The 17,584-nt window shown below is 45.3% G+C and overlaps 1 protein-coding gene across 1 annotated transcript in view; it reads right to left on the bottom strand.

Annotated features, from left to right (window-relative positions):
* Positions 1-3,582: 3,582 nt before the first annotated feature.
* Positions 3,583-17,584, bottom strand: part of mlip (muscular LMNA-interacting protein) — a 51,802-nt gene continuing 37,800 nt past the window's right edge. The window contains 3 exon segments of the mRNA XM_067236352.1: positions 3,583-4,355; positions 15,372-15,515; positions 16,346-16,399. Of these exon segments, the coding sequence (XP_067092453.1) occupies positions 4,116-4,355; positions 15,372-15,515; positions 16,346-16,399 (438 nt within the window). The 3' untranslated portion in view covers positions 3,583-4,115.

Below are 17,584 nucleotides of genomic sequence, written 5' to 3'. Positions count from 1 at the left end.
AATGTATTCACCTGCAAACCGTTTGAGCGTTTTTTTTCTTATTGAATAAATTTCCCTCACAAGACAAGCTTGAGTTTTGATATCTTGCATTTATTACACGGCTCTTCAGAATGTTCCAAAAAGTTTACCTTACATATGTGGTGTGTGTGTGTGTGTGTGGGGGGGGGTCTCTCAGGCTTATTCTGCGGGGGAGGCTCATGTGTTTCCGTTACGGGCCTGATTCCTATCAAGGTTGTGTCCCACTAGATAAATACTTTACTATAAATGAAGTATAACTATTCTTAACGCCAACAACTTGCTGAGCTGTGTGTGTGTGTGTTTTGATTTCTTCTGAAAGCTATAATAGAGCTGTAATAACTAATCATACAGACAGGCTTCTTATTAAACTTTTATCTTATTACACAGAAGGCTATATTAATATATGTATGAATAGACAGGAAGAGATATAGACATAGATAGAAGAAACCTTTCTTTATCTCACTGTATGACGCACAAAAACACAAAGCAGGACACTGAGAACACACACACAGACACACACACACAGACACACAGACACACAGACACAGACACACAGACACACACACACAGACACACACACACAGACACACACACACAGACACACACAGACACACAGACAAACACACACAGACACACACACACAGACACACACACACACAGACACACACACAAGGTCCATTGTCTGTGTTTTTTCCTCTCCTCCTCCTCTCCTCCTCTCCTCCTGGTGTCTCCAGGGCTGCCAGGAGCCGTGGGCAGCCTGATCAGTGGTCCTGGGCGCTGAGGCCAAGTGCTCAATGTGGAGAAAAGTTCACATAGCAGAAGTACAGGGCCAACAGGTATTGTGCTGAAAACTTTCCACCTGCCAGAATCTCATAACCTTGTGAGAGAGCCGGATTTGCGAGATCATGACCATGCGGAAATCCATCTGGCCAAGCTCCAACCTACCCGTTTGTGCCCGAACCACAGTGGTTAAGAACCAATCAGAGACCCGTGAGGAACTCCTGGCAGCTAGGGGCATGGTGGAAGTCACCCTGTGATAGACAAATGGTTCATGGGCGGCGCTAGGTCTGGCATGGCACGCGAGCAGCGCGTCACGTCATCAGCTGATGTCGTTCACCCAATCAGCTGCAGGTGTACTTGAAGGTTCGGTCATTCCGTTTTAGTGAACAGCCCCGGACACCCATGCTCACACATGGTGAGTTGTTGTGTACCTGCATGTTGTGGACCTGCTGCCTCCCTCCACCAGAACATCTTCTGTATCGTCTCTACAGGATGGTGTTAGTGCTCTGTGAAGCCTTTTGACTCGCTTGCTGAAAAGTCTACTTTAGGTTTGAAATGATTCCATTCCGTGGGATCATATATCCTATAAGGGAGTATGAGCCTTCTTATTGAACGTACTTCTGCTCTGCTAGCCATGCTCCAGGGTAAGGAGTTCCCTTACATGTAACCACACCGCCAAAGACAAACCTATTTTCTTGCAATAAATGGTTAAATCAATATGTGAATGTCTTTACAGAAATTCCAATAACCAATAGCCCACACTCACAGAGACACTGATGAAGCTGCCCACACTCACAGAGACACTGATGAAGCAGCCCACACTCACAGAGACACTGGTGAATCAGCCCACACTCACAGAGACACTGATGAAGCAGCCCACACTCACAGAGACACTGATGAAGCTGCCCACACTCACAGAGACACTGATGAAGCAGCCCACACTCACAGAGACACTGATGAAGCAGCCCACACTCACAGAGACACTGATGAAGCAGCCCACACTCACAGAGACACTGATGAAGCAGCCCACACTCACAGAGACACTGATGAAGCAGCCCACACTCACAGAGACACTGATGAAGCAGCCCACACTCACAGAGACACTGATGAAGCTGCCCACACTCACAGAGACACTGATGAAGCAGCCCACACTCACAGAGACACTGATGAAGCAGCCCACACTCACAGAGACACTGATGAAGCAGCCCAAACCACAGAGACACTGATGAAGCTGCCCACACTCACAGAGACACTGATGAAGCAGCCCACACTCACAGAGACACTGATGAAGCTGCCCACACTCACAGAGACACTGATGAAGCAGCCCACACTCACAGAGACACTGATGAAGCAGCCCACACTCACAGAGACACTGATGAAGCAGCCCACACTCACAGAGACACTGATGAAGCAGCCCACACTCACAGAGACACTGATGAAGCAGCCCACACTCACAGAGACACTGATGAAGCAGCCCACACTCACAGAGACACTGATGAAGCAGCCCACACTCACAGAGACACTGATGAAGCAGCCCACACTCACAGAGACACTGATGAAGCTGCCCACACTCACAGAGACACTGATGAAGCAGCCCACACTCACAGAGACACTGATGAAGCAGCCCACACTCACAGAGACACTGATGAAGCAGCCCACACTCACAGAGACACTGATGAAGCAGCCCACACTCACAGAGACACTGATGAAGCTGCCCACACTCACAGAGACACTGATGAAGCAGCCCACACTCACAGAGACACTGATGAAGCAGCCCACACTCACAGAGACACTGATGAAGCTGCCCACACTCACAGAGACACTGATGAAGCAGCCCACACTCACAGAGACACTGATGAAGCAGCCCACACTCACAGAGACACTGATGAAGCAGCCCAAACCACAGAGACACTGATGAAGCTGCCCACACTCACAGAGACACTGATGAAGCAGCCCACACTCACAGAGACACTGATGAAGCTGCCCACACTCACAGAGACACTGATGAAGCAGCCCACACTCACAGAGACACTGATGAAGCAGCCCACACTCACAGAGACACTGATGAAGCAGCCCACACTCACAGAGACACTGATGAAGCAGCCCACACTCACAGAGACACTGATGAAGCAGCCCACACTCACAGAGACACTGATGAAGCTGCCCACACTCACAGAGACACTGATGAAGCAGCCCACACTCACAGAGACACTGATGAAGCAGCCCACACTCACAGAGACACTGATGAAGCAGCCCAAACCACAGAGACACTGATGAAGCAGCCCACACTCACAGAGACACTGATGAAGCTGCCCACACTCACAGAGACACTGATGAAGCTGCCCACACTCACAGAGACACTGATGAAGCAGCCCAAACCACAGAGACACTGATGAAGCTGCCCACACTCACAGAGACACTGATGAAGCAGCCATGTTGCTAAGTGTTCTATTTCCAGCTCTAAACCATCTTAGACTGGACGCCTTTCACCCGTGAATATAATGTAATGCATAAATTGCAGGGCACTTAAAAAGTTCTCGCACGCCAGTAGGGAGTAGAGAGAGAGAGAGAGAGAGAGAGAGAGAGAGAGAGAGAGAGAGAGAGAGAGAGAGAGAGAGAGAGAGAGAGAGAGAGAGAGAGAGAGAGAGAGAGAGAGAGAGAGAGAGAGAGAGAGAGAGAGAGAGAGAGAGAGAGAGAGAGAGAGAGAGAGAGAGGAAAAGAATGATGAACATCAATTAAATTGCAGTAATCCCATATCAAAGGAAAAGACATCTGCAAACACAATGCTATGACATTATTTTATTCAGCATCGGGCAGAAGCACATCGTTCACATCTGTGATATTATCAATAATGTGCCAATGATCCTAAATTAGCCTCCATTCATCCAGGGCAACCTCACTCATTTCATCCTTCCCAATGTGCCATCCATCCATTACAATTGTATTGCATTATAAAATCCAATCAGCTTTTCTTGACTAAAGGAGCAAGCAATCCCAGCTGAGTGTTTGGATTTCTGATAACTATGATTTCCCTGACTGTGTAACCTGTTATCTGTATCTGTGTTACTACTAACTAAATCATTTGTCAATGAAAATTCTGAATTCCTACAAAATGTAGCCTTTAATGCCAAAACAACATGACATGATGGTTCAAATGACATTCCATCTGGTGAGTAACATGATTGAATTATTAAATAAAACAGTAAGAGGAGGTTGAAAATGCAAGATTCATATTATGTTTTCAAATGTTTAAGGAGCCAGACGGACATGGCCCGGACCAACACAGGAGGACGTCAGTTGCAGCTCTTCTCAGCATCTTAGATGTGAGTCTCCAAGGCCTGGGGCTGCTGAGGGGGGCTGCAGAGGGTCTGCGATCTCAGCTCCCCTCCTTCTGCAGGTGGGCTGGGGGGGCGCGGCCCCTCACCCTCTGATATCAGGAGGGCAGAGAGGCACGGCGGGCCCCCAGGGCCCCCAGGCGCTGTCCTCCTCCCCCCTCCGGCCCCCAGGCCTCCACAGCCTCCAGGCCCCGGGCCTGTCCTCAGAAGGGCGCTTTCAAGCTGAAAAATAGATGAAATAATGTAAGATGACTGTTCTGGCAGAGGAAACTATCAAGAATTGAATACGCGTATTTTGATCAAGCAATTGTATTCATGCGCAAATCCAAAACAGATATTGACAGGCATTGGAAAGCTGTCGAGTGAAATTTGTTTGGATCAGTATTTTCCATATTTGGACCTTGAGGGCTTGTGTCTGTGCCACAGTTTGTAATTGGCAATCAAAGAAACTAACTGATTGTAGCAACCTGTCACCTGATCCCAGATCAGCTCAAAATCACCAATCAGAGAAGGGGAGTGGACTGATTATCAAACATTACGGTTCATCACTGAGGCTGATTCTTCATCACTAAGGCTGATTCTTCATCACTGAGGCTGATTCTTCATCACTGAGGCTGATTCTTCATCACTAAGGCTGATTCTTCATCACTGAGGCTGATTCTTCATCACTGAGGCTGATTCTTCATCACTAAGGCTGATTCTTCGTCACTGAGGCTGATTCTTCATCACTGAGGCTGATTCTTCATCACTAAGGCTGATTCTTCGTCACTGAGGCTGATTCTTCATCACTGAGGCTGAATCTTCATCACTAAGGCTGATTCTTCGTCACTGAGGCTGATTCTTCATCACTGAGGCTGATTCCGTATAGAGACGCAGTGCATTTCAACACAATTTGATTTAACACAATGCGATTCAGCGCAATTCGGTGCAAAAGAATGATGCTAAAGAACGATGCTAAAGAATGATGTTAAAGAATGACATTTAGATTTTGTGACCTTTATTCTTCTTAAGATTATTACTCTAAATAACAAAGTGACATTATTAGATGTTTGTTTCTATAGTGCTGCAATTCAGTAAGCATCTCATTCATGTTGTCTTTTTCATTTCTAAAACCACTCCTTTCACAAACAAGGCTTTTCACAAGTTGCTGTGAAAGAAAAAAAGTCTATGATAAAATATAAAATAAAACCAAGATTGAACCTTGCAGTCCAAAACCAGTCCTTTCTTGTAATCTCCTAAAATCTCCAGTTACACTTATGATGCCACACATTTAACAATTTAACCATTTTAGGGTGAACAAATGGGCATAGTGCAATGTGTCGTAAATACTGCCAGCAGACAATATTTTTACTGCTGCCAGCAAACTTTCCAATTACTGTTACTACTTTTACAGTTTTTCTCCATTGCTTTGGCTCAATTCTTGAAACAGAAATTACATTCTCAAAGCTCTAAGTGCATCTGGCAAAATAGCCAATATGGTTCAGCACAAATACATAGATCACCTTCAAAGGGTCATATCTCACCCAAAACAGTTAACTCATGCTTCAAAACCAAATAATTTTCTCATATAAATAGTCAGTGCCCCCAAAATGAAAAGTTCCTTCTCGATTGCTTTGGCCCATCTATCAAAAGAGGACATTCTCAAAGCTTTAAATACATTTGCCAAAATAACCTAGATGGTTCAGCAAAACACCATGGCACACCTGCAAAGGGTCATCTTTCTCCTAAAACAGACAACTCATCAGTCAAAACTAAATCCTTTTCTCATAGAAATAGTCAGTGCCCCCAAAATGAAAAGTCCCTTTGGCATTGTGTAAACACTGCAGGCCAAAATGATTAGAAGTTTTGTCAGTATGGCAGTGGACCTTAAAAATATCCCTCATGTGCACTGTGCTACAGTTACTGTAGTAGATGTTTTCTTTCCAGAATACTATGTGTCTTCAATCTACCCAGACGCTTCCATGTTACCCCGCTCCTCATCTCCCTCCACTGGCTTCCAATCACGGCCGGTATCAGATTCAAGACCCTGGTACTGACCTTCCGAGTGGTGAACGGGATTGCACCCGACTACATCAAGTCTCTCCTCCAGCCTTACACCCCCACCCGCCACCTACGGTCTTTTTCTGACAACCGTCTGGTGTTCCCACCTCTCAAGAGCGCCCGCTACCAACCCAAGCTCTTCTCCTGTCTGGCCGCCCAATGGTGGAATCACCTCCCCACCTCCACCTTCAAGAACTATGTTTCTTCCCATTGGCACTTATTTGCTTTTCACAATGTATGCTTCATGTTTTGGCTACCCACAATGTTTTTGGGGCTACCTCATTGTTTATGATCATTGACCTTATGCACTTTTGTAAAGTTCTCTCTTGGAAGTCGCTTTGGATAAAAGCGTCTGCTAAATGAATAAATATAAAATGTAAATGTGTATCAAACAGAAAAAATATTACAGTAATTCAAGAGTAGTCTACGAGGTTTCACATCACATATTGCACTCACACTGCTTTGGAAATTGTTACTGTAAGTGCCATACATTGTGGTTACTGTAACATGAAATGTGTACAGCACAATATAATGTCATACAATAAGCACATCAAAACTAACATTATGTATAACCTACACTACCAACACATACAGTAAGAAAGTAAAGCAAAGCTGGAGTTTCACTAGTTGTCGTCCTCACTTTCCTGCTCATTCTCACGCTCCTGTCTGTCTGGCCACAGATTTCATCGACATCACATCTGATGTTCTCCCTTGCGATGCAACAGGGGTAGAATCATTGTGCATGCCGCAACCATCCCCTACACTGATCTGCTGTGACATGATCACAAGCAGCATCCATTGCCTGGAGCAGGGACCTCTGGTTTTGAGCCCAATGCTCATAGACCCTCCACCTACATGCAGAAAAAAACTCCTCGATAGGATTGAGGAATGGGGAGTAAGGTGATGAGCACCATAAGCATTCTTGGATGGGCAGTGAACCCTGATGAGTGGGCCACGGTGGAAGCTTACATTGTCCCACACAATGACAAATGTAAGCAAGTGAGGCCCTACCAAACCCCTCTCATGTAGAGGGATAAGATCGGAGTGCAGGTGGTCCAAGAACACCAGGTGCTTCTGGGTATTGTATGGGCCAAGACTGGGAATGTGGGTGACTACACCATTCTCTGAAATGGCAGCACACATGGTGATGTTGCCCCCGAGCTGGCCTGGGACAAGCTCTATATATTTGATGGAAGCATTTATACTCCTGGATAGCTTCTGTCAGCTAACTAAACTTACTGTGTGATTGGTGATCGGATGTGTCCCCTTGTTTAGTAAAGTTCTAGTTGCACCTGACAATGACTGTAACCAGTTGATCCAAGAGATCCATATTACAGTATATACCATGATGTTTTTCATGGTATTATGTGCCTGAAAGATTTTGACAGTGGAGTGAACTATTGTGCAGGTGACGATGTACACAAGGAAATTATGCCAATATGTTTTGCAGCGAATAACCACTTGACTGAGAAACAACAGTCAGTTTAGACCAGCAAGATATAATCAATTGGTAATTGGCCTAACTGAAGGCAATTGTACTTAACCATTTCAAAGATGTGCTAAATCATTTGAAATGTGTGCAAACTGTAGGCAATTACACTTGTCATTTACGAGGATGTGCTAATACAATTGCCATTTGATTAACCCTTGTGTTATCTTCGGGTCATTCTGACCCATCAGTCATTGTGACCCACCGTCGTATTGCGACAAATTTACCTCATACAAAAACAAAGTGAAGCATTTTCTTTTAACTGTCGGGCTGTCTCAGACCCCCCACATTGGAATGGTTAAAAGAAAATTATTTTTATTTGTTTTTGTATTGGGTAAAATTGGGTAAACACAACGATGGTTTGTTATGAACCTTTGGGTCATGTGACCCGAAGGCAGCACGAGGGTTAAAGGAATGAAAAATTCCAATCGTTTGTGAACAAGTGCCCAGTGGTTTGGAGGTTTGCATGTGTTGTTTTGAGAATGTCATTTCTGTTTCGTCAAATGAGCCAAAGCAATGGGGAAAAACTGTAATGTTATTGCTGTTTTCTGTATTTTCGCTTTTTAGCCAGTACTTGTAATATTTGCTTTTTAAATGCCGACTATGTGGCTGTTGCCTTGCTTTGTAGCCCAGAATGACCAGAGATTTACTGTGTATATATGACCCATCCATGTCTTGACTGTGGCTCTTCCCCGTGTGACTCCCCTGGACACGCCTCCATCTCTTAACTGTGACTCCTCCCCGTGTATGACTCCTCCCCCTGTGTGACTCCTCCCCCTGTGTGACTCCCCTGGACACGCCTCCATATCTTGACTTTGACTCCTCCCCCTGTGTGACTCCTCCCCCTGTGTGACTCCTCCCCCTGTGTGACTCCTCCCCCTGTGTGACTCCTCCCCCTGTGTGACTCCCCTGGACACGCCTCCATGTCCGGGTGACTTGGCCATGTCATCGCTCAGGCAGATATCTGACATGAACAGTTCCTGACGTTGGCACACCAAAGGCTGAGCTGTAACACATTGCCTACCCTGAACTTAAAATTGCTTATTATGTGTGTAGAAAGTGATGTGTCCGGGGACTAATAGTGTTTTCCCAGGATTGAAGGGGTTCCACCCATGCGCTCAAGGGAGGACGGAAGTAAGTAAGTAAGTAAGTAAGTAACATTATTTATATAGCACCTCTCACAGATAAAAATCACAAAGTGCTTCATAACAAAATGCAATCCAAAACCACAAATTAAGATACAAGAACATTTGAAATAGAAAACATGACAAAAAACCATAAAAACCCCTCGACTAACTAAAAGCCTGCTTGAATAGCAGAGTCTCCAATTGCAGACACACCGTATAAAGGCAGGCAAGGCATTCCACAACTTAGGAGCCACTGCTCAGAATGATCCATCCCCTCTGGTTTCAAAATGATTACAGGGAACCACTAAAAGCTTCTGACCTAATGACCTCAAATTACGAGTGGGGGTATGAAGCTGTATCAGGTCAGAGATGTAGGGAGGAACGTGACCATGCAGGGCTCTAAAGGTGAGGACCAGGAAGTACGTCTCTGATTGTTTTCACAGAGGTGAAACAGCTCGGATAGCTACTGATCCGCACTCCCTGAGTGGATGCAGAGACGGAACTGCTGTCTCCCCACACTACCACACACCCCAATTACAGGAAGTTTGTCCATTCACTTCAGTCATACACACGATCCTTTGTAAAGCCTGTTATAAAGTTCCTCAGAGTATGTGAGAAACAGCTAGCTATATTTACATTTACATTTAGTCATTTAGCAGACGCTCTTATCCAGAGCGACTTACAGTAAGTACAGGGACATTCCCCCGAGGCAAGTAGGGTGAAGTGCCTTGCCCAAGGACACAACGTCATTTTGCACGGCTGGGAATCGAACTGGCAACCTTCAGATTACTAGCCCGAATCCCTCACCGCTCAGCCACCTGACTCCCTATATCTTTATACACACATGACTCAGTACATGTTAAATCAGTGTTGCACCTGGGTTAGGCACCTGAGTCTCACCTTTTATAACAGTGTAATCATCTAGTTAATGTAATTGAGATATTATTGTTGCCCTGTGGTATAACTTTTCCTACGTTAGCTGATATGTTGTTCACTAGCGATGTGGCTAGTAAACAAAGGCTGTTCCTTGCCTCTGACTGCAGGAACACTGTAGACCACTGCACTTATCATCCTTGATAATCTGCTGCTTGGGTAAAAGCGTTGACGCAATATAGAAAATGTAGCATATTACGTAATAATTATTTCTGACAAAAGCTCCAACATGCTTGACACAGTGCAAGGACACGATCACAGTAAAGGCCATGCAGTTAGCCATGGCCAAGTTGACTGTGACTCATCTAACACCATAGCAGATGACTTGCCATTATAAACTGCCAACTTTATTTAGATATTCATTGAGGTTGTTGCACAAAGACAAACCTTCACAATGATAATCGGACCACCTCAGTAAGACACAGTACTGACTACCACATGAGCACAAGAACCCCCTGTAACTGTCTTGGAGAAACAAAAATAAACTTCAAGGAACATCTGGACGATGCGTGGACTTAATTAATTGAACCGGTGTAGCTACACCCCCGACATTGGCATGAAGTACATTTATATTGTGTGTGTCTTTGATTAGACTACACCTAAAACTAACTCTCGTTAGTTAACCACTAGACCATTCCCGTTATTAGACAAAGGCCTGATTCTCCTATAGCCTGGCTCTGCCCTCCTACGTACTTTCGCTCAATTTTGATTTAGCTTCTGTACTAGGTCTGGGATTTCGGTGTATTAGTCTGTTTTTGGAAACAAAATTTTTGTAGGTCCAATCAGCGAACAGAGGGAGTGGCTGAGAACAATGACGTTGATGTCATGCGCTAGTTTGAGTTGTAGTTCAGTAATGGCGGCTGAGAAAGCTGCGAGCGGAGCTGTTCGGTCGGTTGTGGCAACGCCGCCGAATATCCATAAATTAAATCCGGAGCAAGAACAATCTTTGCTAAGTTTTGTTGGTGGCCATGATGTTGTGGCCCTCCTCCCCACGGGGTTCGGGAAAAGTTGGATTTTCCAGCTACGGCAGCTAGCTCCATTACAGTAGTAGTGAAGGAGTTGGCTAAAGCGGACGCTAGCGATTGGTTATGGCAGATCAAAGTGGCTCTGGGCAGATCCAATAGTTTTAAACTTCATCAGAGTACCCGCCTTCAAGGAAGTTAACGCTTGTGAATGGAGCGAGCCCAGACCCTCTGTACAAATGAAACGTACGAGGGTCTGGTTAGGACCAGGCTAATTCTCCTCCCCCTTTCCCGCTCTTTTCATCTGATCCATTGTTTGTTTTGTTTAATTTGTTAGGCCATCAAACTCTTACTAAAACCAATAACAAATATATCTAGTACTTCCATTTATTTCAATAAATCATTGTGTATAATTTTAACTTGCGTAATCTATTCCGTCATGTTATAAGACAGAGCTTTTGCGGTGGCAGGCCCTAGACTTTGGAACGAGCTTCCGTTGGCCATGAAATCATCTCCGTCTCTATTGTCTTTCCAGGGGGCCTTCAAAACGTATTTATTTTCCTTAGCTTTTAATTAATTGCAGTATAAATGGTACTATGTCAAATTGTCTTATCCTGTCTTTGTTGGTTTTAAATGCTCGTTATATTCTTAAGCTGTATGTATGAGAGTTTATCAACTCCATGTGCAGCACTTTGGTACCCAATGTGGTTTCTGAAAGTCCTATATAACTTAAATTGAATTGAGTTATCTGATCTGCTCTACACAAATTCATTCCTTCAAGATACTGATAAGATACATAATAACCAGGTTTCCTCGATCTCCTTCAGCCAATAACGAGGTGGTGCCCTGAAAGCTCAGTACTTGATTATAGATCAGGTATATCTATTTTAAAACAACCACATCCCACTTTACGCTAATATAAATCAATCAATTTGTTGTTCCTCAAAAGGAATCCTCACAGACAGACTTTTTTGTTTGCACTCACCAGTACTTTATAAGTAATAGATTAGTTGATTTATGTGCTGCATTTGACATTTTTACATTTTATTTAGGCCTATTTAGCAGACGCTTTTATCCAAAGCTACAGCAGATATATGTGATATTTTCTTGGTTAGAGTAAAAGGAATGGTCCGTGTTTACCAAGCACAGTGCAAAGTAGCTATATCTCAGCCACCAGGCTGTAGCCATCTTAACTCTCCTGTCATGTTCAATCTTAATATTAAAACTTCGGTGCAAAATAACAACAATATGACAGTACAGTGCAGGAAAGAAAGTGCAACATTATCAATGCAAGGATCCATCTCTTCCTCCCCAAGGTCGGGGAGCTCCCGAGTCAGTGCGCACGGCTGGATGATGGCCTGGAGGCGGGGCCTGTTGGCCGCAGCATAGATGAGGGTCAGGGGTTCGTGCCTGATCGTCACGGCAACCGGCAGCCAGTGGAGTGATGTCAGCAGGGGAGACGTGTGCGAGGACCTGGGGTGCTGCATGAAGGAACCGCGCTCACAAGAAGGAGCAAGGTTGTAAATGAAGAAGCTCTTTAACCACAACAGTTACCTCACACCTGAGACCCTTTGTGATCCCCAGACACAGTCCTTATCCAACGTCAGCTCAACTCTCTGTGGTTGCGTCCCCAGCCCTTCTGTGTTTGGCTGTGGTGCCCAGAGCCCGCCACACACTGTCCCTTGACCTCAAATTCCCCTAACCCATTCCTTCTCAGTCTGTCTGAAGTGTAACAGCCTGAGTGGATGACTGAGAGAGATGATAACGTTTATGTGTACAGGTGGAGGCAATCATCATTCCCAGCTGAAACATTCATATTTAATATCGTAGAATTTCATTCTTGTACTGGCACCAGGCTAGAGTGCTTTGTCCTTTGAAAAAAAAACTGGAAACAGTTTAAAGTCTATAAAGATGTGAACATTACTTTCTGCTTTGACAAGACAAAGTGTTTCTCACATTTCAACCCGAAGACAGCTTGAAAACAATCTATGCTTCAATGCAGAGAGAGGAGACAGTAAGCACTAAAACCTCGTCTTGTCCCAGTGACAGCAGGCTTGTCAACACGGCTGACACATTAAATACTGTTTTCCATCAGTGTGGGTCTGTGCACAATGCAAGACATCTATAGATAAACCAAAGATGAATTTTTCCAACAAAAAGGTTTTAGAGTCAGTGTGAGGAACAGATAAAAATCCAGTGAATGCTGTCAGCCTTTACGTTAACTAGACGCATCAGTCAATGGACTAACCTGGAGTACAACATAGTAATTGTGGGTTCACCCATATCTCCCTGGCTCCATTTGCACCTGCCAACTAACACAGGGTCTCAGGTGTGAGGTAACTGTTGTGGTTAAAGAGCTTCTTCATTTACAACCTTGCTCCTTCTTGTGAGCGCGGTTCAGTCATGCAGCACCCCAGGTCCTCGCACACGTCTCCCCTGCTGACATCACTCCACTGGCTGCCGGTTGCCGTGACGATCAGGCACGAACCCCTGACCCTCATCTATGCTGCGGCCAACAGGCCCCGCCTCCAGGCCATCATCCAGCCGTGCGCACTGACTCGGGAGCTCCCCGACCTTGGGGAGGAAGAGATGGATCCTTGCACTCCACCCGCGCGGTGCTTCTCCTCGCGTGCTCCAAAGAGGCCTAATGATCGCAATAACACGCGTCTTTACATTTAGCAGACACTCTTATCCAGATCGACTTACAGTAAGTACAGGGACATTCCTCCGAGGCAAGTAGGGTGAAGTGCCTAGCCCAAGGACACAACGTCATTTTCGCATGGCCGGGAATCGAACCGGCAACCTTCTGATTACTAGCCCGATTCCCTAACCGCTCAGCCACCTGACTTCCTACATCTGCGTCTTGGTTCCTGCCGTCCCCCCATCGAGGTCTCGAGGAAGGCTAAGTAAAGGCACATAGCAAATCTTTTTTTTTTTTTCACCTACACACCAATTTGTATTATCCCTGGGTCCAGTGGACCAGAACACCACGTATATAAGACATATGTGTATAGCCATTGATAGAATGCACTTAATGGACGGAACATGACCCAATGTCAATGAATGCCAGGCAGTACATTTATTTTCCTTTTAGTAAAGATTGGAAATTGGTCCTACTGGCCCAAACACCAGGGTCAAGGGTCAAGTTGGAAATGGAATCTTCAAAATGTCCCCTATGGCAGCTTTCTGTACTGATATGCTGTTGTGCTCATATAGTTCCAGTACCATCCTTCATCACATCACACCCCACACCTCTCTCTATCTCTGTCTTCCTTCATCTCTGTCTCTTGCTCTCTTTCTCTGTGTCTCTCTCTCTCTTTCTCTCTCTCTTTGTATAGTGTCTCCTTCCCATAATGATGAACTGTCTTAGTTGTTACCAGCCGCCTGATAATCTACCAGGCCGCCCATCACCGAGTGAACCCAAGCAGAACATCTGTGATTCTAATCATTTTGACCCGTGTCTTATTTCTTGAGGACTACTTTGCTATTTTAGGGTGAGTCCAAATCGATGCTTAAGGGAAGCTTGCAGGCAGATGAGCTCTGAAGTTGCTGGCAAGCTGCTGTCTCTGATGTTGAGTCCTGCTGGTTTCCCTTCTTTGTCTGTCCTCGTCATGGAGGATGGTATCTGTTTTCTATGGGGCCGCTCCTGGTGAAGGAGAAGGATATCATGGCCAAGCTCTTCGTTTCCTGCAGACATTCCTCTCAGCAGGAAGCCACAGGTCCAGGCGTGAGAGGTTTACATATCAAGGAAGCATCCCTGCTTTGTTGTGGTGAGTTGAAGTGTTTCTGACCTCTGGCTGTCAGTTTGAGACCGTTTCTGTCTTGTTATCAAAACTGAAATACAGAGAAAAACACCACTCTGCATTGATTCTGGGGTTCGGCAAGTGCAACAGAGAAACCAGCGCTGCATAGATTCCAGACAGGAGAGATACCAACAGTGAATAGATCCAGACAGGAGAGATACCAGCAGTGTATAGATTCCAGACAGGAGAGATACCAACAGTGAATAGATCCAGACAGGAGAGATATCAGCAGTGCATAGATTCTAGACAGGAGAGATACCAGCAGTGTATAGATTCCAGACAGGAGAGATACCAGCAGTATATAGATTCTAGACAGGAGAGATACCAGCAGTGTATAGATTTCAGACAGGAGAGATACCAGCAGTGTATAGATTTCAGACAGGAGAGATACCAGCAGTGTATCGATTCTAGACAGGAGAGATACCAGCAGTATATAGATTCTAGACAGGAGAGATACCAGCAGTGTATAGATTCCAGACAGGAGAGATACCCGCAGTGTTTAGATTCCAGACAGGAGAGATACCAGCAGTGTTTAGAATCCAGACAGGAGAGATACCAGAAGTGTTTAGATTCCAGACAGGAGAGATACCAGCAGTACATAGATTCCAGACGAGACAAAGAAAATGTATGACAGTTTCCTGGCTGACGTGTTTACACAATTGACATTAGAGGATTCAAATCTCTTTCATGAATTATTTCTGGTGTTCTATTATAGGAACTTTGCTATTATATTAATACACTGATTATACACCGATAAATATACAATATTGTTTTTCTTAGTTTATGATATTAAACAAATATTTATATTTTTACTGTTGCTGAGAGGCATGGCCTGAAGAAGGCTTCTGCCAGAGGAGCAGGAGAGCTGTTTCCATGGTTCCTACCTTGCTGGAGTGACAGTGTGACAGGTCCTGCATGTACTGCCTGAAGGGGTTGCCATGATAGCTGTCACCATCGTCATCCTCATCGTCATTAGTAACCGTCAGTCTTGGACTAGAGTTGACCGGTTTGATGACGCCAGGCCTGGTCTGTGAAAGGAGCAGAGTCAAGGATCAGGCTGCCTTGATATGCACTCTAGCAAACACACTCGAATTAAAAAGGGTGGAGCACGGCGTCTGTAGGGGGTCTCCTAAAAACATGTCCGGCTGGTCTCATAAAAAGACATAACGATCCTTGGTGCCACGTGAGGCACAGTCTGTCCAGAAGTGACTGGTCCCTTGTCTAGGGTAAGGCCCCCCTCTCCTCCCTCTGTCCAGGTGTGACTGGTCCCTTGTCTAGGGTAAGGCCCCCCTCTCCTCCCTCTGTCCAGGTGTGACTGGTCCCTTGTCTAGGGTAAGGCCCCCCTCTCCTCCCTCTGTCCAGGTGTGACTGGTCCCTTGTCTAGGGTAAGGCCCCCCTCTCCTCCCTCTGTCCAGGTGTGACTGGTCCCTTGTCTAGGGTAAGGCCCCCCTCTCCTCCCTCTGTCCAGGTGTGACTGGTCCCTTGTCTAGGGTAAGGCCCCCCTCTCCTCCCTCTGTCCAGGTGTGACTGGTCCCTTGTCTAGGGTAAGGCCCCCCTCTCCTTCCTCTGTCCAGGTGTGACTGGTCCCTTGTCTAGGGTAAGGCCCCCCTCTCCTCCCTCTGTCCAGGTGTGACTGGTCCCTTGTCTAGGGTAAGGCCCCCCTCTCCTCCCTCTGTCCAGGTGTGACTGGTCCCTTGTCTAGGGTAAGGCCCCCCTCTCCTCCCTCTGTCCAGGTGTGACTGGTCCCTTGTCTAGGGTAAGGCCCACCCTCTCCTCCCTCCAGCACAGCTCTCAGTACAGCGCACATAACAGCACCAGCAGAGGGACCAATCACCAGGGAGAGATGGCATCAGTTTACCGTGTTGTGATCCAGCAGGCTTGACTCTGGAGCCGGGTGTGCGTGTCGTGTTGCCTGCAGAAGACAATACAGATCAACATGAACATTCACGGGAGAGATGGATGTTAAACCATAAACCTTATAAATATGCTTGGAAGATGAATCCTGGCTCAGACTATATCGATAGGTTCTACGTGCCTACTGGATGATCGCAAATGCTGCCCCATTTAGCTGTCCTTTTGCTCAACAAGTTGATTTCATGGGTTTTGAGACTGGCAGTGGAGGCTGAGTCAATGAGCATGTCTTTTGTTGAGGAAAAATACCTGAGGAAAAATGTCATCTCTTCAGACCCAGTGATGTCTGGAAATCCGACACATGAGAAGAACCGATGGTATCCATCCTTTGAACATGTGTTTGATGATCCAATTATATTTTTATCTTCAGTAGCAGCTTTGAATATTTGGTGCAGTGCAGTGTACAAACCATGGAGATAAAAAATTATAAATCCAACATCTCAAATAGAGTGAAAAAAAACTGATCGGTAGTAATAAAAATATGAAAGCTGGTCTTTGTTGTTGTAAAATTTCGCATTTGTTTTTATGTCCTGACAGTCTCTTCTTTGAGATGTCTGTTGAGCTTGCCTCGAAATTCTGTGTTTTGTAGTTTTTTCAGTTCAATATGTTATCTATTGCTGCAGGCTTCACCAGATAACAGATGATTTACAGTAAATCTATATTAAGGGACACAAGAAGTGTGTTCTGTCCTTCGCTTCAAGAAGAATATGGGCGGGTGACCCAGTATAACACAGTAAATCTCCAACCAGGTCTGCATAGTTCCCCTGAAGAAGTCTTGTTCGGGGCCAGTAGATATTTCTTTCCAGCATTATGAGTCGAGTGAGATTTCATATCTGATACTTTGATGCTATAACGTGTGGACCTGAAGGGACACTCAGGATGCTTGATGTTGATTTGTGTGAAGATTTGTGTGTCCGAGGGTTCCACGAAGACTAGCAGAGTGATCAACAACAGCTCAGGGTACTTAAGTAAGCTTCCTTCAAAGAAGAAGGAGGCCTTCGAAAAACAAAGGTCTTCATAGATTTTTGGAGTAGAGTGCTTAGACCTCTATGACCTGAACGCTGATCTGCTGAATAAGAAAAGACATTCCTCAACAGTCTGGATTGAAAAAAAGACAATTCCTTTGTTCAACATTCATGTCAAAAATATTACAAGTTTGGCATTTCTTGCCAAATCCATTACATCA

Source organism: Osmerus mordax, chromosome 5, assembly GCF_038355195.1.
Source record: "Osmerus mordax isolate fOsmMor3 chromosome 5, fOsmMor3.pri, whole genome shotgun sequence".
Taxonomy (NCBI): domain Eukaryota; kingdom Metazoa; phylum Chordata; class Actinopteri; order Osmeriformes; family Osmeridae; genus Osmerus; species Osmerus mordax.
This window is presented reverse-complemented; position numbering and strand designations above follow the sequence as displayed.